At 35.5% G+C, this 23,905-nt stretch overlaps 1 protein-coding gene across 2 annotated transcripts in view; it reads right to left on the bottom strand.

The window, feature by feature from the left end:
• The window catches only part of TLK1 (tousled like kinase 1), a 67,348-nt gene that overhangs the window by 17,269 nt on the left and 26,174 nt on the right, over positions 1–23,905 (bottom strand). For both annotated transcript variants that reach the window (XM_039724142.1, XM_039724056.1), the window contains exons 3-11: positions 20,579–20,650; positions 16,134–16,209; positions 13,578–13,624; positions 13,107–13,193; positions 11,943–12,032; positions 11,007–11,099; positions 9,681–9,791; positions 7,886–8,022; positions 6,396–6,584 (exon numbers count right to left, since the gene is read on the bottom strand). In XM_039724142.1, coding sequence (XP_039580076.1) covers positions 6,396–6,584; positions 7,886–8,022; positions 9,681–9,791; positions 11,007–11,099; positions 11,943–12,032; positions 13,107–13,193; positions 13,578–13,624; positions 16,134–16,209; positions 20,579–20,650 — 902 coding nt within the window. The remainder of the gene's footprint in view (positions 1–6,395; positions 6,585–7,885; positions 8,023–9,680; positions 9,792–11,006; positions 11,100–11,942; positions 12,033–13,106; positions 13,194–13,577; positions 13,625–16,133; positions 16,210–20,578; positions 20,651–23,905) is intronic.

The raw sequence follows: 23,905 nt of genomic DNA, 5'->3' as shown, positions 1-23,905 counted from the left end.
GTTTTGCTGAGACCTAATACATGTTGCATGATATAAAGCTAAAACTCCCAGTATAATATGTTCTCACAAAGTCTGTATTTCTGTGGGTCCATCTATCAGCTGGGCAGATCGTTATGCCAGGTGGTTGGAAGGCTATACATGCTGTTTATACTGCAAGTCTGAGGACTAGAATGTCTTGAGAATCACCAATAGTCTTCCCAGAGATGAGGGAAACTGATTCAGATTTCTCTCACAGCAAATCACAACCAACTTTAACAAAAATTGCAGAAATCTAATAGACTATGAGACTTCTTCCTCCCTTTTAAACTCCAAGTTCACCACAGTTTTCAGAATTCCAACACCTGTATTCTTATCACATCTCAAAAGTTGTTGATAAAGGAGTGCATCTTTTCCAGATAATATCTGGTGGTTCTGAAGCTTTCCTAGAGCCCTTTCCATTCCTGTAATAAATACAGAATTTTACTGCCCATTTTCTTATTTGACCAGAATAGTATACTGATTCAATCACATCTCAGTGAAATTATTGAGGGTTTTTTTGATCACACCATCTAAATTTTTTAAAAATTGGAAAGAGCCTCACAAGACTGTAGTTATTTAATCAGCCTTCTAGGTCTGTAACATATAGAAAACACTCAGATCAGGTGACAAAAGCACCCATCATCACATCCTGTCAAAATCTGAGGCAAGCAATCGTTTCTTTTAAGACATGTCATACAAAGTTACCCTGCTTTTTTTTTCTTCCTTACTGGAATTCAAAGCAGTCTTGTATTACAGTCAGTAGACATCCCCAAACACTCTGAAGGCAATGGAGGGAGGAAATTTGCCTCTCCAAGAAAGGCAAAAGGTCTCTTACCACCAGATTTTGAGACCTAACATTTATATTCTTTTCCTAGCAGAATCTCCTCTGGGTTTAGACAACCAATGCTACATATTAAAAGAAGAGGCATTAAAGCAAATGTAAAATGGGCTGTCTCCATAGCTAGGAAAGCTGGCAATGTACTTGGACTTTGTACAGTCCAAGCAGCAGCAAGAAACAGAAGAAACAAATGCTCCAATTCCTGCTGTAATACATCTCCTAGCACTGTCAAAGAAATGCAGACCATGCTAGAGGCCTGAAAACAATATCCCCGACACTTTTTCAACACTTCTATTAAACAGCAAACTACTCTAACGTGGATTAATTTCTCAGTTAAAAAAGACCAATGCCAATGTTTACAAGGTTGCATACTGTCACTTCCAGATTCCTGTCTACACTATAAATTACAGGTTACCAGAAATACTGATAGTAAAGTTTGTCTTCCTCAAGTAAGAGTGAGTAGTTTTAGGTGGTTTTGCAAAGCTGAATCATCAGTAAAACACACTAAAAATACAAAGTTTATGACATGACCTATCAGAACTTTCAGTGAACACTGAGAGCCCTAAAACCACAGATCCCATGAAAAACTAACATAATATGGAAAATTTGGCCCTTTTTACAAAACCTGAGGTGCCCACACAGAGTTACAAAGTGCCTAGATCGCTCTAGCAAGTATTGCCTTTCAGAGAGTCCTGAAACAGCCCCCTTGAGCACAGAGCACAACTTGGACATCATATTGAAAACATTAAGATTCAAAGTCACTCTTTCCATGTTTCTATGCCACAACCCAATAAATGATTGTTTTCCATTTTTCTATTTCCTTACTAATCTAACTCTATTAGAAGCACAGCATGTTTCACAGCAATCTGAAACTGTCATTACTGACCACCACATTTTGGAGAAAGAAATATATAAAATACAGAGCTGTAGGTAGATATAGTCACTTTAGATTTTGTTCATTTACTTCTCAAAAACAAAATGTTATTCTCTCATACTCAGAAGCACTTTTTTCTTAGGAGTCTATTAGTTTTTATCTAAAAATACAGTGACTTTGTATTAAAATAGCACACAACTAACAGCAGTAAGCCAATAACAGTGTCTGTTTTCTGGCTGTAGGCGACCAGCTCACTGCACAGTCTGAAAACATCCTACCAGGCTACAGACTGCTCCCCATCAGCCCACCACCTTCTACCTGCATCCACTCACCACACCTTTTGCAGGGCAGTTGCATGCTGGAGGCACCTTTTGAAAACAGAATTACAGAATCACACAATGTCTGGGTTGGAAGGGACCTTAAAGATCATCTGGTTCCAACCCTCCTGTCATGGGCAAGGATGCCATCTACTAGATCTGGTTGCTCAGGGCACCATCCAAGGTACCCACAACACATCACAGTTTCCTGCAGAAGGGGTTGATCCCTCATCACCTGAGACACACAGGTCCATCAGACATGGAGGCAGAAAGGTTGAGGAGCACAGGGTAACAAGGTAAACAAGGCTGCTGCCATCTTAAGCTGGATAGTCAGGCTTGGGGCTAATCTGAGGAGCACTGGGGAAGGAGGGCAGCTGGGAACAGGTACCATGAATTAATATGGCAACAGTCTCATCATGACCATGATCTTTTCTGCACAAAATTACTGTACAATAATTGCTGTATTTTAGTAATTTTAATTTGGCTGCTGTCTGCAGCCAAATAAACTCTGAAACACATGCAATAAATTCTGGAAATTTCCCAAAATGCACTGGACATCTTCTGTGTATGTAGCATGATTGTTCTGTGACATAAAGAGCCACGATCCACCTCTCTTACTAGTTGCTGGAAGAAAGCAGATAGATTTCCTGGCCTGAAAGACTTGATTACCAATTAAACTTTTTTTTTAAATTAGAAAGAATAAGCCTTTCAGAGCTTATGTTTTCACCACCAAATTTCAAAGGTTTTGACACAATATACATGTGCTGACATAACCAGTCTTCTTTTCACTTCTTCCTCACAAGTACAGACAAAATGTTCTACAATCAAAATTCTTTTACTACTGGGTACAGACAAGACAAGAAACCCAAACTTGCCACGTGTTCCTTGGTTCTCACCATGATCAAGCCATTTAGTTTACAAGCATCTCTCTTCCCACTGCTGCCCTGCTGGAAAATCATCCTGGATACACAGGCACAGCAGAATGCAGCCATGCTCCCAAACAGCCATATACACATCCAATACAAGTTTTCTGGCTACAATTGCTGAAGCTCTTCCCTTTTGGTCCAAGCTTATTCTCACTCCAGTTCCCTAAATTTCTACAAGGATGAATAAACTTCAACCAAGTAAAAAACTTTCATGATGTCTTTTCACCCATTGTTTCCATGTTTGCCTTAGAAATAGACTGCCTCAGGAAAGGAGCTGTCTTAACTTGTCCAGTAAAGCCCAGACACATTGTTGGCACTTCAGCCTGAAGAAGTTCCTGAAAATATATTTATTTGTTCCATGCAGAACAGAATGCTCCTGCTATGATGCATTTGTTCAGCCACAGTAACAAACCCTGCCAGCTCTCTCTGCTCTCCTACTCCAAACTGCACACAGGGACAAGGATGCATGCAGGCTACCATGGAGGAACTGGGAAGCACTTGAAGAGGTGACAGGGAAGTGAATACAACTGAAATGGCTGAAGCTGCAGAAGAAGGATTCCACCACCTAAACCAAATAAAACATTGCTCCTAGAAACTGTTGTCTCATGAAATAAGAGCTGTTCCAAAAGATGGGCACTTGCATTATACTCTTACAGAATCCTCTTGCACGTCTCCAAAGAATTTAGAAGAGTTTTCAAACTGACTTTTTTCCAGGGCTAAAAAGGCAACCCCTACTTCAAATAATTTTCTTTTTTTCTTTCAATATATTTAAATTTATTCCTTTCACATAAGACTAATAAAATTACTTTGCTCAGTAGAAATCAGAACTCTCAAAATTGAAACTGCTTTTTAGTTTTGGCTTAGGCCACAAAAAGGAGAAGAATGATGGAAAACCAGGACAGTGTTTAAACTCATGTGTTCCATGTTACTGGAAGCACCAAGCCACCATTCACTCACAAGATACTGGCAACTGGCCATTTTTATAACAATAACTTCAGAGCAAAAAGTCTGCTTTGGCATTCCTATCAGAGACTACCGCAAATTCAGCTAAACTAAAAAAATGTTCTTATTAAGAATGCCTCAGGCAACACCTTCAGTTTGTTTCAAAATAGTTGACATCTGTTTTCAGAAAAAGCTTCAATACTCCTGATTGTTACAAAGCTGTAAATAATTTTGTCTCATCAATACCAGAAGCTGGATATATTTTTTAAAGCAAACAATGCAGTTGTAAAGACACCTGTTGGTAACAAACCCTATCAAGTTGTCTTTATGTTTTAAATAAACCTGCTTGATCACTTGCATGTATGTTGTATTAATCCACTACTGGTTTAGCTCATTAATCTCAAGCAGCTCTGCATTTCCTCATGCCTCATAAAAACAGAACCCTTTCTATTTGACTATACTAATTAAGATCATTACTGTCAAAGTAATGCAGAAACAGTGATAAGCAATGTAATAGGAGAGAATCACATAGAGCACATGACAAATTTACTCTAAAATGGAAGTGGATAATTAATGTCTTACCAAGATACACAAAACAATTAATTCTGTACTGAGAAACAGCAAGGAGTCAACACATAATACTACAATACAAAGTTATAACAAATCCTAAATGCAAAAACCCCTTTCAAGTAAAGGCCTAAGAGCATAATGTGGCTAAATGACTCTGTGACCTCAGGATGCATTACTGATCTCCTCAAAGATCTGAAACAAAATTTATAAGCTTATGATACAGACAAGTAATCTCATATCTAGGTTACATGATGATCAAACTATGATACTTAAATGTAAAACAGTTTTGATTCAATTACTGCTTACATTTTTGCTAGCATTAGATACAAAAGGACAATTTTGATTTTTCTCCTGACGATTCCCTAACAAGCAAGCATTTTCATGTGTCATTTAACATGTAACTGGTTAAGCCAGATTAAATGAAATTTTGCAGTCTTTAGTAAATTGGAAATTATTTAACACCATGTAACACAAGAAAATATTCTGAAGTTTATTACCAGGAATTCATCTTGTCCTACTTAAAAATTAGAACATGTTGTCTGTATTTTTCCCCAATTTATATCTTATCATCTCTCAAAGGAGCAATAAGATTATGGTAGTATAACCAGCCAAAAGTTAGCAAATAAAAATTTCTGTAAATTTTAATGTCTTTTCCATTACTTAAATGTTACTTTTAATAACAGGAGGGATTACTTTCAAACACATAGCAACGTATTTTTAACACAACAGCAATATTTACTGTACTATTCTGAAGTGTTAATTATGGTCTAAGAAACACAGGCACCAAGCACTACTAAAAAGTCACAATGAGCAGTGACTCTTCAGCTCTCTACCAGAACACAAATAATGCTAACCAAGATTTGCTTACATTGTCAGTCTTACTACTGTATTTTCATGGTATTTTTCTCACAGTAAAACAACTTCACAATGTGAATTTTAAGAATGATGCATTATGCAAAACACAGGCAGCTGTCTTCAAAGGGATTGTCCAAATTTATTTATTTAGCAGATCTAACCAGAGCAATTTATATACCCTCCATCCCCCAGGTATAAATTACTGCCTGCACATGTGAGAGGTGGCAAGTGACTATGCTTAATACAGGTAGCTTACTTCTGCAAAGTAGCATAGATTAATTTACTACTCTTTTAAAGCCTATTTATTTACTTTTTACTTAAAAATAAACTAGGAACAGATAGACTATCAGCTGCAGCATCTTAGCCTAAAGGGCAGTAACCAATACCTTGAAGCAGCAATTTCATAAAATATTCAAATGACATGTCAAGAACACATCTTTGTGTGCCTTGAATTATATACCCTTTTTGTCTGCAGGAAAAAATGTCCCCAGAAAAAACAGAGTTCTTTAAGAACTTTCAATTTTTAAGTTTCAATGACAAAAAATTACAACACTGTCAATACATGAAATGCGATCAGTAACTTCTGACAGTTGGTGTCAGGATGTGGCATTCAGAAGGAGAGAAAAGATATTTCCAGTTGTTGTAAGACATGTCTTCACATACCGAAGGCTGAAAAAAGATTTTTTTTTTGTCAGCTAGATACTGTTATATGGAAAACAATAATCTCCAACTAAAAGATATGAGAAAGGAAAGTTCAATCGGTGTCAGTGACATTAGAAGACTAGGAAGCCAGGATAAGGAACACTGCCTATCCCCAGAAGGGGCCCTTCTCTGGTGACTTTACCAAAAATAAATTGTACAACAACTCCATAGACAGTGCAATTGTACAACAACTTCATAGACAGTGGTGCAAATTTCCCTAGCATCAGCAAGTCCTTGGTGAGAATATAGCTGCTGAATATACCGAGTGTCTTTTTATGCTGTTATTTGAATAGAACACACACAGACAATATCTCAGAATTTATGTAAAAGACTGATTGAAATGTTAAACTTACAGCTGTGGTAAATTGGGTCTAACAAAGGGATCGTTTTCTGCCCCATTCACAGCTTTATTTTTCCTCTGCTTGGGTTCAGAATTGGCAGATGGTGCCTGAGAATTATTTGTAGTTGGAGGCTTTCGCTTGGCCAGGAGCTTTCTCTGCCTTTCAATGTCTTCCCTTTGTTGATTCACCCACTCTTGCTGCCTGTAAACCCCAAAAAAAGCTTTATTAAAGTTTCATCAATTTGCATTTTTTCAAGAACTATCTTTTTAACTGATAAGGCATTTAGAAATTTTAAAAAACTTACTGAACATGTGAAAATGTTTCCTAGGAGAATGAACACCAGTGTTCATCAAGTGGAAAAATTTTGCTAAAGTTATGGCACAATTTACTTTTTAAATATATGATGGTTTCAGGGGGGTTGTTTGTGTTTTGTTGTTGTTTTGGGGGGTTTTTGTTGTGGTTTTTTTGCTTTGTTTTTGAAAGTGTTATGCATGACTTCTGCACTAGAAAAATAATAAAAAAAAAAATCTATCTGAGCTGGTCTGGTAGACATCTTATTTTATACAATCAAAACCACTCCCTGACAGCATCAATAGAGAGCACCTGATTTTTACAGGCCAAACACCGAATTTGATCTGGCCATTCCCAAATAAATCACCAGTTTGGTTGTATGGCAAACAATTACAGCTTTTATGCAAAACACATCTACAGACTGTTTTTAACACTGTTTAGAAAAACAGTGCCCCAGGCAATCCAATAATGCTAAGACTAAATATTGCCCTTCAAAAACAAAACTCTTGGTGAATTACTTCTTAAAATATATGTATTCTTCTATCTATAAATCTATCTGTATCTCAAATCAATCAGACTCATTACCAAAGAACTCATTTGGAAACACTGCATAATTATTTTACCAGACCATCTCTGAGGGTCTTGCAGAGCCCTTTTCCTTGGCCCCATCTCTGCTGAAATACCTGCTATGGCAGCTCTTTTCCAGGTGGTTGATCTCCCCCATCCACTAGCACTAAACCCTATCTGAGGCTGCCAGATCTGTCACTGATCCTTCACAGCTCTAAGGAGCTGGATGCCAGAAAAAGCTGCTGCCATGAGGATGTGCAGGTAGCACCTACGTGACCAGTGAGAACTTCTCAGACCTCATCTGTCCCAATGACCACCAGCGATACCTGGTTAGCTTCCTGAGAAATCTCTGATTCACCTTTATAATTCTATCAGCTGAGTTGAATAACTGTGTGCTGCCTATTTACTAGATGCTTTTCTAAAGATAATTAAAACAAAGTGGAACCAAACTGTTTTTTGAAGACACACAACCTTAGCATTCCCTCAATTGATTAATGGACTTCTTTACTCTATTCCCAGTTCAAAAGGCAAAGCAAAATACAACATATGAAAAGCTGCTTCATTCCTAGAACATTAGTAATAAAAAAGTCCACTAGAGGGAAGTAATAATTAGTGAGAACTTTAAGAACTTAGCATTGACTAACTTCACAAGATTTTGAAATGCAAAGCCATCTGTCCACTGTTCAGTAAATGAAGCACCATGACGAACTGTTGTAAAATGCCCCAGGCGTAATCTGTCTTGCATGCTCTTCTCTCTGCTTGCCAGCTTCTCCTGTGTGCTCTAAGAAAACAACAACAAAAAAAATTTCATATTTAGTAACACTAAAGTGTTCAAAAAGTCAATAAAACACTCAGGGTTTTTTTCTTCTCCAACAGCCCTTTAAGGCAGGAGTAAGAGGAGTCAACAAAAATATATTGCAGTATTTACCCTATTTATTCTAATTTCTACAGAACTCAAGCATCTGCAGTTGCCAGAACCAGTACTAGAGGACAATTTATGCACCAAAACCCCCCCGAGTTTGGCTCCGTTTCCCTATAAAGTTTGCTGCTCTTCATCATTAAAAAAGCACTTTATTAGAGTATCAGCATCATAAAGGATATAATTAAGATTCTATCTGTACATATCTACTACAACAAATGAACCAACTCAGATATCATAAAGAAAGCACTTCCTATACTTGGCCTGGAAACTTCCTTGACAGAGCATCCATGTTAGTACTGGTACCAAGTGACCTGGGGCAGGGACCTCTGTGTGGCAATGCACTGTGGGCAGGCTTAACTGCACTCAGATATTCACTTGCAGTGACAGAAGCAGATGCTCCTAGAACCAGCACCGCTTCCACAAGCATCCTTGGGATGTGACAACCAACCAAGCCTGCCTGCTCTCCCTCAAAGAAAGAGCACTATGAACACCTAATGCAAGAAAACCTCTTTGATTGCTACAAATACTTCCTTCATAACAAATGTCTATGGCCCAAAATCACACACACAAAAACTGAGAAGTTGTCAGAGTTAAGGCTCTTCTCACAAACAGACTTCTAGACTGAAGAAGAGCCTTCCACAGGAAACATCCCTTGTGGTATTCTCAGGCTGAAGGTACACACTATCATGCCAAACAGATCTGATGCCTTCCCTGCATTCCCCTCATGCTGGAACTTCAAAAGATCTGCAATAATTTATTTATGACATGCTAGTGAGAAACCTCTCCTGAATCCTCCAATGGCTTGCTTTGTGCCATTGTGTATGACAGCAGGATCCAGCAGCCAGCACTAGGGAAGGCACTGGGGCTGTTTATAAACTTTTTTGTACCTTAATTTCTAATAACATGATTTGCTATTAACTTTTTAAGATTTTTTAAAAATAGGCTATTTTAAAGAAGAGGGAGAGAAACAAGGCATCCTTGTGCTCTAATAAACTGCTACTAGTTTAAATATAATTGGCGTGAAATTTTTAAAAAGTGATTATTTCATTAATAGGCAGTCATCTTCATTTCCTTTTTTCCATTAATTCTGAGTTAACACGGCACTTTATCATTTGACATCAAAAACTACTGTACCACTTAAGTGTCTCACAAAGAGACACTATCCATCTCCTCTTCACAACAGATTATGTTCAAAAATTCTTTTATCCACTGTGATCTTACAATTTTTCCAGAAAATATGCCACATATTAAATTAATAACCTTCATTATTTGCTATTTTGAATTATTTACGATGGGTAAATCCTTAAATTAAAAAAGGTACATTTTCCACAATCTGAAAAAGGTTAAATGTTTTATTTAGCTTATTCAGGTTCATAAAAATATTGCCAGATAGAGACCATGGATACAAAGTTTCAATCTCAAGTGACAAAGTTGAAGATAAAATGAAGGAATCATAATGGAGCTTTACAGCAATCTCCCAGCTTTTATTATGAAGATTTTAAGAGCAGTAAACTTACCTTTTCAATTAGAAGCTTCTTGCTCATTGAAATACATTTGTTTAACCTTTCTTTGTATTTTTCAAGTAGTTTTTGTTGTTCATCTATTTGTCTTCTAAGATCACAATTAGCCTAATAAATATATACAAAATATGAAGAGATATATTGAAATACTGGTTTTAATTCAGCTGTCACAGAAAATAAATGTATCTTATTTCACATAACTAAAGTAAGGAACATACATGCATAAACACACCTATTTATCTAAATAAAAATTTAATTTCACAGATATATCCCTATCTATAGAAGGTTGCCTTGATTCTTTTTTATTTCCTTTACATTGTCCTGCATTCTGTACAACAGAGCATTCAGCGTAATGAGAATATATAACAACTCTGTACCATTCTCATGTTCAGCTTTCCACTGAGGGCTCCACTTACATTCAAACTGGAAAACTTTAGCATGAGATCTCTACATACGATTCTCAAGTCATGTGAATCCTAACATCTTCAATTTAAAAGAAAGCAAAAATTTCACAATTATAAAAGTTTCAATGATCTACATAGGAAATTTAACAAATGCCCTGTGATCCAATTATATTTAACTTACTACCTTAAAAATCCCACAACAATATTATTTTGATTTTTTAAAAAATTTAAAATAATTTAGACTTGTCTACCCCATACTGCTGAACATGTGTTAAAACAATCTACATATACAATTTCATAGCACATCATTGCATGGGGTAATATTTTTATGTATTGTACATATGTATGTACACATACAAACACTAAACAGACTACAAATTGTGAAATACAGGTTTGTTTCATATTTCATATTTCTGTATATCCCTTCTCCAGTGTTTCCTACAAGAGCATAAACATTAAGATTTTTTTTCTGAAATTAGGTGTCAGAGTATAGTTTTCTTATTGAAAGCAGTTACTCATTGCCTGTATTTATTTCTGTCACAATCACCTCCATTCTGAAAATGCCAAGTTGTTCCACAGATAATGGCTATTCACAATTAGAACCAAAAAAAACCCCAAACCTCACCCGTTAGGTGAATTATAGTATGAATTTAAGGAATTAATCAACTGCCTGCAAATGGCATCAGCTGTCTTTGCACCTTCAGAAGTCTAGAAACATATTTAATCATTAACAAGTTGTAGCAGAAGCTAAAAAAAGTACATTTCATTATATAGACTTCTTAGATTTAAGAAAAACATTTTAAAAAGTTACAACTTGTTATAGCTTTTTATTTAAGTGATTGTTTAAAAATCTAAGAAATTGTCCTCCTATTCAGTCTGCTGTTCTGAATGAATACCTTTACTTATGTCCAACACTTACCCTGAGTAAGTCATCTATACGACCTTCTTTCTTTTCCAAGTCTTGATTTTTATTACTTTCTAGTGCAGCTAATTTCAGCATTGTGAGATCAGTCTAGAAAGAACATTTTTACATATTTATCCTTTCTTTTTACAACTACAGCATTATTCTTTCTATTCTTGTTAGGCAGAGAAATAAACTACTTTAAAACAGTCAACAAGACCAGAAAAATCTTATTTTCAGTGTTTGGAAGTGTCATTAAAGGTTCTTATTCAAAATCACTTTCTCTCTTCATGAGGACAACTGTGAACAGTTGGGACAAACCATTAACAGTATTAAAAGATTTCATCACCAACTGAGAAGTTACTGTTCATAAAAAAGCATAAAAAACGAGGCAAGAATGTAAACACCAACTAATTAATTTCTCTGTATTGGTCAACAGGTGAAGCAACCGTTTTCTGACTAATGTGAAAGAACAGATCACATCAGAAAGGCAGAGAGAACGAAACAGTTGATTTCAGTTTTTAAAAGCCATGTCAGAATTGTGTTGATCATTTTGACTGCCATCTCACCCATCTAATTCTTCTTCTTCAATGTCTGATTTTAAATGCAGTATGACAATGGCAGCTGTCAATTCAAATACTGCCTGAAAAAGCAGCTTCTACTTCTAAAATCACAAAACAGCTAAAATCTTGAGCAAAAGCCTACCAATGCCATGGTCACCTGTGTAATCATGAAGTGCCATGCTGGGAGCTGAGCAAGTGCAGAATACAAAACTCACCAGAGACATTTAAATTACAAGCCGCTGAACTTAACTAAAAAATGCTTTGGCAATTTTAAAAAGCAAAGTTTTTGAAAGTCTTCAAGAGTTTATAAGAAGTTAAAAGACAAAGAAATAAAAATAACTACTTTTTTTTTTTTTTTCTGCAATCTGAAGTGATCTACTCAAAAAGTTACCTGAGTAATTTTAATAGATAACTGCTTTGGTTGTGTGAGAGGGTGGTCCCCGAAAGCTAATGAAGTAGGAGAAGGACTATTCTGTCGAACCTGAAAGGCATGAAAGCAAAGTATTTTAGATACAGCTGTAGTTTTCAATTATACACATAGGCTTGGTACAACTCCTGGCAGGAACACCTCAAAGAAACAAGGTATTTTTGTACATAAGCTACTACTTGGAGCACTGCATTGAGAGCTATCAGTATGGTGTTACATACCACTTGCAGTTCAGGAAGGATGCAATATATTCTCTGAGAAAACTAAGATTGTCACTTTTGGGAAACAGACTGGAAGATTTAAGACAATACAAGACTGACATGAGGTGATTTTAGTCTTACAAAGACTTATTTTTCTGATTCTGAGTTTTCACAACTCAAAAATAATGTGAGTTATTTTTGGGATCTTTCGTTCTCATGGGAGAACCTGAGAGGGGAAGCTAGTGCAAATCTGAAAGCAAATCCTGTTAATGAACCTAGTTTGTGTGAATGAGACCTTTTCCAAACTGAATTCCAAAATCTGTATTACCATATTGTTGGCAAGACCAAGAGGATGCCTGAAGTTAAAAGCACATGGGATAAAAGCTGAGGTCTACCTTCAGAGAAAACAAATCTTTTCTGTAACTGGCCAAATTTGTTTAGCCATTTAGCACGTTGGTATGCTGAGCACTATAATTGTGCTTATGAGAAGGAAAAAAATGAATTAGCAAAACCAAAGAGAATTTTAGAGGCAGATTAGGTATCAATTATTGAAAAAGATTACAATTTATCAAAACTGGAGCTTTCAAAGCCCCAAGCTAGAGGTCCAAGTTTCAACATAAGTAACAAAAAAACTTCCCTTTTTTGTGTGAGGCCTATGAACAGACGTTGTCACAACATTTTAACATTTATTCAATATTTTACATAACTATATTGTATTTAAAAAGACCTTTAAGAAAAAATGACCCAGTGTTAATAGAAAAATTTAGTTTTAATACTTTATTTGATTTATTTTTTCCTGTTGCAAGAACAAATTGTTTCCCAGGACTCGTTCCTTTGAAAACTCCACCCTTGAACACAGCTTATTTCCAATTTTGCTATTTTTAGGCTATCAAACTACCTCCAGCAGTTAGGAAGTTGCCAGACTTACAGAAGAAGGAGCGGAATGTGAGTTCTGAGGAGAGCGGATTGCAGGAGGCACGCCTCGCACTGGGCTCGAGCCGTTTCCACCTTGGTACTGTAGAGCACACACAGACCTCCAATTAGTCAATCTTCTCAAAAGACATTACACATCTCCTGAATGTACACAGTACATTCTACAGCTTGTCTGTACACAGAATTTGTAAATCAGATTGTATTATTTTTATCAGTGCAATCTTTAGCTGTTTAAAAAACAGTGCGAAAGATAGTGGTTTTTGTATTTTAGTTAAGGCTCCAACAAGAGATGACTGCATCTCTACTTCAAGACTTAATACTCAGGTTACATAAAGAAAAAAAAAAGTAACTTCAAGAGGTCTGTCCATTACAACCAAAAATGCTGTAGCATCCAAAAAAGCTAAAAAGATATTTTAGAAGAAAATTTTAAAATCAAAGTAAATTTTTCAAATTTTCAAAATCTTACCTCAAAATAGTCACTAATTTTGTGACCACGTCCCCCAATATTCTTTCCTGCAATAAATACAGTAATACATTAGAATTGGTTAAATAAATTACTTGTGGAGGTGTCTTACATTTTTACCTTTAGTATAAACCTTAACACCTGTTAATTGCTTTTCTTTGATGTGGTAATATGTGATGTCCCTTTATAGGTAATAAGGGATTGCCAAAACCAAGGGATTTGCGTATTTCATTCATTGAGAAATGAGATATTAAGTCACCCACAATTCCTAAACCAGTTTAGAGTAGACTTTACAGAAACCCTAGACTTCTTAAAGATAACACAAAACTCACCTCTCATCCTACAAATCAAAGCTTCAGCTCTAAATCCCTCTCCTTTTCAAGGACTACCTCAAAGTATCAAACTGACCACATCTACTAACATTATATACTCCAGGTGAGTTATTATGCCCAAATACTCTGTCCAAGGATTTTCCTAGGTGCCAGTAACAGTGAGGGCATAGAGAATGACAAGTATTTTCAGTCCTCTTAACCTGACTATGAATTGGGTAACTCACAGTGTTAACTAGGGAAATAAAACACCAGAGATTGAGATTAGAATTTATCTTAAATGGATTGAGACTTCAGGAGAACTAACAGGAATTTTATTTCTTCAACAGGAGGACCTGACTCATACTCTGGCATTCCAGAGATTGCACCTATATCTTATCCAATGCACAATTGTTTTCTTCTGTTTGGCCCTAAGATGACCAATAAATCTTAAGACTGGGCTTTTCTCCTGTAGAACTCAGACAACCTGTTAGGAAACAGCCTGGAAATGGACTATTGTTCAAAGCTTTTTATTTTATAGAAAGAAATTTTTGCAATATATTAGGAGATCATTACTCGTAGATCCATAAATTTGATTTCCATTTTTTAGCAAAGATTTTCAAGCTTTTCTGTTGTTTCAGCCCTGATGAATTCTCTCTAGTTCAATATAGCTCTGTACTGACACTGCTGCATAATGCTGTGTCACTAAGAATAACATAAAAAACCAGAAACATTTGGCAGCCCTTTTTGTGTTAAGACTTTTAACAGAAAAATTTAGATGAAATAATTCCAAGACCTAGAACAGCACACAGCCAACTTCTCCAGTAGTTACCCAGTCAGTGCATATATTGCTGCTATTCCCCTCCAGCCAATTCTTTACCTACCCTGTGATTCTGCTAGTGATTTCTGTCCTCATGCTTAGTTCTCATATATCACTTTATCAAATTTGCTTTCATGCAGATAAAAGACAGACTGCATTCCTCTTCAGTATAGAAGTATCTATTTGATGTCATGTTACAGAGCTCTGCACTGAAGAAGTATGTGAAATTATTTTGGCACAGCCAATTATGAATAGATTTACACTGATTTATACCACCCTCCAATTACGTCTATGTTCTAAACAATCTTTTTCTTCAACATTTATGGATTAATTTGCATATTACATAGTCAATACCCTGGGTATGCAACATACAAGAGACTGATTTCCTGTTTCTTTTTTCCAATACAACAGGAGTTTTTTGCTGTGCTTCAACTGTACTGTACCACTCCAAGAGGCTGCAGTTTCTTAGGCCAGCTATTTGAGAATATTGCAGTGCAGACTACTTAGTTTTACTGCTGCTGACAGTAAAATTGTGATATTATAATCATGTTTTCTATATTGAAAAGGCCCAAAAATTTCCATCATCTCTAATTTAGACACTCATTAGTAAGAGGAAGGATAAGCTACTAGAACAATGAAAATAGGAAAATTCATTCAGGTTCTTTGAAAAAGCAGGTGTCTACAAAGAAAAACTTAGGAAGAAATTAATTTTAATCAAACAACATGATTATTCTACTAATAGCATGCTGCATCATGAAGACTACCAGATATGGAACCCATTGCTTTATATCTGAATTGACATTTTCTAGCTCTGTTAGAATGAAAAATAAAGCTGCAACAGATGTTATCAGAACTATTTCAACTCCCCTTCTGATGAATTTTTGTCTTGAGGTTAAAATTCCACCAGTTCTTGCCCAAAAGTCACACAAAAGAGAGGAATGACAAAACCTAAACTTTGTAAATAGTAAATTAGAAATCAGTCTCATCATTATTTCCCCACCCCTCTAAACTACTACAATCTTCCACAAAAAAGGAAGAATAAAATTAAGTTCTTATATATACCTGTAAAACAAGCATCAGATATTGTAATCAGTAATCCTCTTTTCCCCTTATCTACTGAAAAGAAATTCAAACCACAAAGTGTTTTGCACGAGAAGAGTTGCTCTAATTCTTAAAAATATTAGAGAGTTGTATCATAGCTGTGAGTTACACGTGCAGTAGCTAATGATTCTTTTGGGTAATTACCAGTCCCATTCATGTTTTACTTGCCCATCCCTTCCAGTGACAAATGGGAGGGTGACAAGAATACATAACTTACAATCCAAAACATAACAGCCATCTTACGTAAGTGAAAACACAGAATTTTTAAGGCTAACAGTCAAAACTGTATTACATGCAATCACTACCTAGTCAATTTGCATTTTAATTTACCTTGGCTGCTTTCACTCTGAGTGTCTGCTTTTCTTTTTCTTCCTCTGGAAGGTTCTGACTGTTTCTTCTCTGGAGTCTACAAACAACAAAAAGAACATGATGCAACATAGGCTCTATTTATTTGTATTATTGCTGTATTATTATGAAATAAATTTAAATCCTCATCCATAAAACATGATTTCACAATTCAGCAGGGATGCAATTTCAGATGGTAGTTAAATTAGATAATATGATCTTTGGTCAATCAGGTACAAGCTAGAAGAGGTATTTAAGAAAGTGAGAAGTAATTCTTAAATTATTTCCCAAAAGGCAATTTCACATATTAATTTTTAAGCAATTACACCTTTTCATTCATTCCAGGGTTTATGAACACACAGTTTTGTTTCATTTATGTTTATATTTTACCAAGATCTCTGTATTTTAGTGCACATGTTTTAAAGCTTAATACTTAAGTGAAATAATCTGATTCTTGATGGTGTTTTCTACACACTCCTGTAGCGTAAACACAAAGTTCCAGTACTTCAATAGGAAGGCAATAATGTTACACTTTTTCATAAGTGTACAACATCTTTCCAAACTAATAAAAACTGTATAGATTTCTAGAATCTGCTGAGAATTAAAAAGAAAGAAGAGAAAAAAGTAGAGAGCAAAAATTGCTCAAAATGTTACTATTTATCCACTTAGAAAGTGTCGTCCTCCCCATCTACTTTTGTCTCAAGGAAAAGAAAGTATCAATGGTAAGTGAAAAAATACAGATCTGTTAATATTTCTGGAATAATTTTTTTCTATACAGTCGCCTGGAAATTACAATCACCATGTACAACACAGATAACAAGAAAGGGCTGTGATCAGAAGCATCTCTAAATTATATCTGCTCCTCTTTGATCTGAGGATTCAAACCAGTGAGTCTCCCCAATTTAAATAATAAAAGCTGCTCTTGTTCAGCATATTGCAGCTCTGTGTGTGTGTATTCTTCATGGTGCCTCATACATAGCTGGAGAAAGCACAGGAGACCTTACAGGAACTATTTTACCAGTAAACCAAACGTCCTTAATAGTTCAGGTCCTTAAATTTGAGATCAGTGACAACATGCTTCATTCTCTCATGATACCATCATTTTCTCATTTTATTGTATCTGTCATTTGGTGCTCCAAGTATGCTTTCTTAACACAGCAAATTATATCAACATTCCAATTTCAACCATCAGCAAATCATTTCAAGGACCTTTCAATTCCAAAATCTTCATGTGGATATGCTCAAACATGAATTTACTACAAATACCCAAGAGTATTTATGTTGGCAAGAACCACTTTAATCTACCTGTGATCCCCAGAAAATTATTAGTCTATAAAAGAATCAGCAGGACAAGAAAGGTCTTCCTTACATACACCATGTATTTTTTATGTGTTTTGACTCTGTGTGTAGCCTCATAAAGATATCTTTGGAACCGTAAATGTTGTATTTTCAGGCTGTAAATTAAGTTTAAATTAAATATATTTTATTTTAAATAAACTCATCCAACTGACATCTGCATCCTCTACAGTGCTATCATACATTAGCAATGTATGCAACACTGACTCCTGGAAATGGAGTTACCTCAAGACTATTGATTCTAAAAGCAGAAAGCATAGCTTAGAAATTTAACTTTAATAATTTGGAATTATTGCCAGGTAAATAGATAACATTAAACTACCTTTCCACAAACTAAATTGAAACTACTTAAACAGGCATTTTCATGTTATTCTTGTTTTCCAGCTTTCAATTCTGCAGTTACATTCTAATGTAGTAATTTTTACTTACCATATCAAGAAAAAGGTTTAAAACCTAATTAATGACAAAACATGCAAGATTTCCCCCACCAAAACTAGTTTCCAGCTGCTGTGGCTTGTAAAGCCAGCCATTTAAAGAGGTTTTAGTTTTAAAACTCAAGTAATTCATAAATGTCTATTTCCTTAAGCTCTTCTGATTTCTTTCAGTGTTTAATTTAACCTTCCAAACCAGAAAGTACTAGCACACTAATGAGGTTATTAATGAGGTTACTCAACAAGGTCATGTTCCCCTTTTCTAAGCACAAAATTCGCATGATAATGTACAGCACACATCAATCACTAGAAAATGTACTCCAAAATCCTTCCTAATGAATGGAGTCCTATGAATTACAAGAAACTGAAGACTAATGGGGCTGGGGAGTATGTCCCTGATAAATGAAGACTGAAGCTACTTTCTGTAGCTGCCAAAGTATTTACATATAGCCAAGAATTAGATTAAAATCTTACTATTTCATAAGCAAGACAAAGTACTTTTAAGGTTACCCAGTGCTAGATTGTAAAGTTATATTAAAGCCATATACAGTTTGGCATACTAGCAGAGCCTCATACATCTTGGTCTTGATCCTAGTTTTCCCTTCAATTTCACTGTGCTTCCCCTGAGTCCTCCCTTCACATTCACAGATTTAATGTGCCACTTCATGATGAAAGCACAGAGTAATGACATGAATGCATCATCAGGGTTTGATCAGAAATTGACACTCTTGCTAGAAATTAATTTCAATGATTCTGAGATTTGCATAACTACTTTTTTTTTTCTCCCAAGACCTACTGTAATACAACAGTGCTCTTTCAACGTCAAATGATGGCACTGCCTCCCCAGTGAGCAAGTCTGATTTCCATACTACCATCACTGTTACTATGAAACCTTCAAGGTCATGCTATGAAAACAAACAAAACCAACACAACAAAGCAATTCCACAACCTGTTTGCAGTACTAAGATCTACAGCTTACTTTTTATGGTACTTTAGCATACAAGTAACTGGATGTAATTTTAAGAACTGTTAAAATTTATTAACATACTTGCTATTACAATTATAATAGAGTGAATACAACTAACAACTTCTGAAGAAGAATCAAGAAAGTGTATTTCACTACTCAATGTCATTAAGACTCATCTTTCACTGTGCAATGGAGCATAGTGGACTTCTGTGCAGGGACGTTCTTGAAGAAGATGTCTGTTTCTATTTAAGAATACAAGTCTTAGAATATTTAGAAGACAAAATATTATCCTTACTCGGAAGCATAAAACACTGTGCTGAGACTTTCAAACTCACATGCCTTGGAAAAGCTTTGTCTCTGTATCTCATGTACAGAACTGTAAAATAACATTTTTCTACACCGAAAACTTATTATACATCTAGTCAGTGTTCTGAGATCACTCAACTACTCATAGACATGGTTTTCTGTCAAGGAATTGCAATAAATGCATCATAACTTTCAGGCTACTGCAGCACATTTCCATTCCCACACCTACATCAGAACTGCATCACTGCCCAGAGTATTTCTAGGAAAAGCCATGAATAAAAACAACAGGCAGATAGAATCTTCTGGTTAAGAAAATAGTCTATGCAGTTGGATGCATAATCCAGCTGGGAGAGGTGAGGGGAAAGAAAACATAGCAGAGCTGTTTTCAACAAGAAAAACAAATCACACATACAGAACTTTTATTTGTAAGGTATCAGCTTTGGGAACCAATTAAATTCACTTGCTGACAGCCCAGTAAAAAAGCATCTTGCAGTGACTGAGCAAATGAACAATTAGGTCCCAACGTAAAGCTCTGAAGTGAAAATAACACCAACAGTACATTCCAAATAACCATCTCTCCAGCATGACACACTGTCACACAGGGTCTAGCCTAGGCCAGAAATCCACTCTTGGTTACAAAGGATATAATCTTATCTACACAATCTGTGACACACAGAGGCAAAACTGTCAGAGGGACTCACCGACCCCGAAATAGGTACAGTCTAAGAGCTGTAGTATTACTGTAACTATATCAATGCTCATCATTAAGAGGAAAACATTCTACTCAAGGGAAGTCTGAGCTCTGCACATTTAAACCTAATAAAAGCATGAATCCTTTTCTTGGATTACAAACTGGATTTAGGTAAGAAAATATGCAGCGACAACTGCAGCTGTTACAAATAAAGACGATGTCTACAAGGATGTCTGTCCTTGGCATAAATCCATATTTGGAAAGAAAACACTGTAAACTAGTTTCTAGAGTATTTTCCAGGATTCATCCAAAGATCAGTCAAAGCTATCTGTGCTGATGAAACACTTATTACTTATGAAACAAAAGACTGCAAACTATATAAACATTTTCAGCTCCAAAAGCTGTATGAATCCTCAGGCCATGACTACATAGATAGCGGAGAAGCAGAAGCAGCTAGTTTCATGACCAAAAATCCAAAGAAACTCACTTCTTCCAGTCACGGCTCCCCTTCCAAGATACAGTGTCTTACAGTAATTCATGCTCTTTCCTACCTATCTGAGTAGTCTGCATTGCACTTTAAAAGCTTCTATACAAAATAAGGCATCAAAGTAGAATAAAAATAAATTACTTGTTAGCATTAAAATTCTGAGGTAATAATGAATCTGCCCCATACACTTACCTCTGATTCTTTATCACTTAAAGATCCCAAGCTTCCAAAGCTGTGATTTGAACTCTCGTTATTTGTTGAGGCCTACCAAGACAAATAAAATACTCAACATTATACACAGAATTATAAAACATAATCCACTGTTACCACTTAGAGTTACAACCAGTAACAGTCATTTCATGCTCTCATGGAAAAATTAACTACAGAGCACTTGTGACTGGAAAGGGGGTAAGAAGTTTGACAGGTGGATATTCTGACAGGGCACAGTAAATTCTGAATTTCCATTGCTTTTGAGCCAAGTGAAACCCTAGCATATTCAAAACCACTGGAGAAAGTTCTAGAGACTACTAGAATTATTCAATTTTTTAAGAAAAAGAGGTGTTAATTAAAAGAGGCTTTAATTTTCTGTCATTAAATAGACTTAAAAAAATAATCTTTGCAATAGTCTAGTCTGTCTTGGAGAAAATGAAAACCTATTGACAGTATTATCCTAAATTCTTAAAACAAATTTTCCCCAACACAATAAATTTACAGTCTTGAGGGAAGAAAAAACAACAACAACAACAATAAACCCAAGTAGTGATACAGTCCCAAATTACAGTATTTTTTTAGAAATTTACTCAGGCTGATTTATTCAGAGATCTTTTGAACACAGCATGTCACGAGGACATTTTAATGAGTCATCATCAGCTGAGAGTCTTTTTATTAAAAAAACCCACCAAAACCCTTATACTGATGGACTGGTCTCTTCTATATAAGAAGGCAGAACAAATACTTTGAAGTGAAATAGTTCCAAGGCAGTTTGCTTCTGAGCATTAAATTCCAGCCCAGTATCAGTTTGCAGGACAGTACTCATCTGTGACATCTAAATAACTAGATAATCTCTGAATTACAATGTCCAGAGAAATGCTAGTTAAACACACAAAATGTTCATGTGTGTTTTCAACCCCAGGGCAGTCTCCAGTACAGAAATGTCTGTATGTAGTTATTCCTGAAAGAGCTTGAACATGATGGGCTTTTTTCCCCCTAGAAATTCCAAAACTCTTCAACAACATATATGGTAAGGATAGCCTTTCAAAAGAGTATTCCCAATAAATAAGAGTCCATTTTAATTTAATTACTAGAAGAATATAATGACCCAGAATATTTTAAAAAGTAAGTATTAAAGTTGCAAGCTCTGTACTGTCTTGCTAGTTTAGGAAAATTAGAATCTGGAACATGGGGATTTGGGATTGTACACAAAGAAGTTTTCTCATTTTGGCCTTCAAAGTGAAGGCAGAGCAATGGATATTGCATTTATACTTCATATTTTCCCAGTTATGTCTGCACATCAGATAAAAATGTTGTATCAGTTTTTTCAATAGGAATCAGATAAGCCTGTCCGAACATCCCCCACCAAGACTACAGACTATATTTTTTAAAAAGCATTTTTTTCCAGACACAGCCCAGATCAGCTACTACACATTATCTGCATGGATACACTGAATGGTCACAAACAAAAGAAATACAAACAAAAATGATGTAATTGTGGTTTTACTGATAGTGTAACAAATCACAGGACTAGAAGGTAAGAACAACAGTGTCTTAGAGGAGGATCTGCATCTATAAGAAACAGTGGTAACAGTATCTTCTGCAAACATTTATCAAAGCATTTGTTAGTATTAAAAAAACACCACCTAGATATCCATTTGGAAACCAACTGGATGAGATACAAATCTTGGAACGCACCAGGGACAAGAAATGTATTTTTTCCATGGCAGAGTGAAAATGGAAATTAGTTATTTCAAATTTCTTTTTCTGGCTAACTTGGATGAACAAACTGAGAATGTGAAAGTGGAATGCAATTTGGCTAACAGCTGAAATCAGCTGAACAACAGACAACAAGAAAAAGACTTCCAATAGATTTATGGAAATGGTAAGCAGTGACTCACAGGGAATCAAATTTTAAAGAAGAGGAACCCCAAGAAACTCGATAATGCCTTTAGAAAAAAATGTATTACACATACAGCAGCAGACAGATTATGAGGGAAAATTTGCAACAAAGCAATGGACCAAAACAGCTGTATCAAAAAGCAAAAGTTCAATGACGTTAGAAGTACTGATCTAGTAATAAAAAAGAATAACTAGTAATGTGAATTATGAGCAACCACCTGAGCTATTAAAATGAGTTAATTAATTAGGGGAGTAAGCAGTACTAAAGAACCCAAGGAATAAATAAACAAAATGGGCCACAAACATTGTGTTTGTCTCTTTCTAATTTTAAGCATAAGATACGGCAAATATACAATTTTGCAATTATAATGAGAAGACAATTAGACAGGGCATCAATGTCACTGTGTCAATCCAACCTCATTTCTTCCCTGACCATCTTACTCACTTCTTGGTTTAAATGGTAGTAACAAGTTCATCAACTTTTTACAGCTTTGTAACAGTTACCTTCATGTCACTCTCCAAAGCAAATTATGATGCAAGATCACTACATAATAATTTCAGTTCTGTGTAGTTTGTTCATAGCCATCAATACATGACATGTCTTCAGAAATTTCATCAATGTCTTCTATCAGGAACTACTTGGTTCAGTAATCTATACTGGTAACTAAAATACAGCATAGGAAGCCAAAATACTACAAGCACTTAAAACATGAGAACACTGCAAACAGTTAGGAAACAGAATTCAGAAGTAATTTAGTCATGAGGGAGATGTGCTTAGAAATTAGTATGACACGTTTTTAATATCAGCCTATAAAGTAGTATACTTGATGGAGAACATTCCAACACACAAATACAAAATGGAGTACTTCTGGCTAGGCAACAGTATTGCAGAAATCAGTCTTGGAAGCTGAAGTTAGTAACTTGAACAGAATATGCAACAAAGAATTCTTTTGCAGATGTATTAACTGAAAGGAAATATATAACATATGGAAGGTAATTATTCAGTGTTCATAAGGTTCTTCCTAAAGTGTTGCATTATGGTTTAGATACTAAAGGACAGGAATTTTACAATGAAAGTAAGAGAAATAGATGTCTGGAAATGTTGAAATAATTTATCTATATGTATTAATCTTCAAAACAAGTTTAATATTAAAACAGATGTCACAGTAGACTCTATAAGTAGATGGTCATCTGCAGCAGGGACAACTCCACCTAAATAAGGGAAAATCTTCCATCTCTGACCACATGTGCACTACAGCAAAGCCACAAACGAGCCTGTATAAGCTTATTCTTCAGTGTTTTTAAGAACAATTCAACATCCATATCACAGAAAGGTTCAGGATAAACAATCCTATCTCAAAGCAAAATAAGAGGCAAACAGGGATTTTTCTGAGAGCCTCTTCCAAC

This window comes from Passer montanus, unplaced genomic scaffold (genome assembly GCF_014805655.1).
Source record: "Passer montanus isolate IOZ18808 unplaced genomic scaffold, ASM1480565v1 scaffold1, whole genome shotgun sequence".
Taxonomy (NCBI): Eukaryota; Metazoa; Chordata; class Aves; order Passeriformes; family Passeridae; genus Passer; species Passer montanus.
The sequence above is the reverse complement of the archived record's forward strand: the minus strand, read 5'-3'. Positions and strand labels throughout refer to the sequence as shown.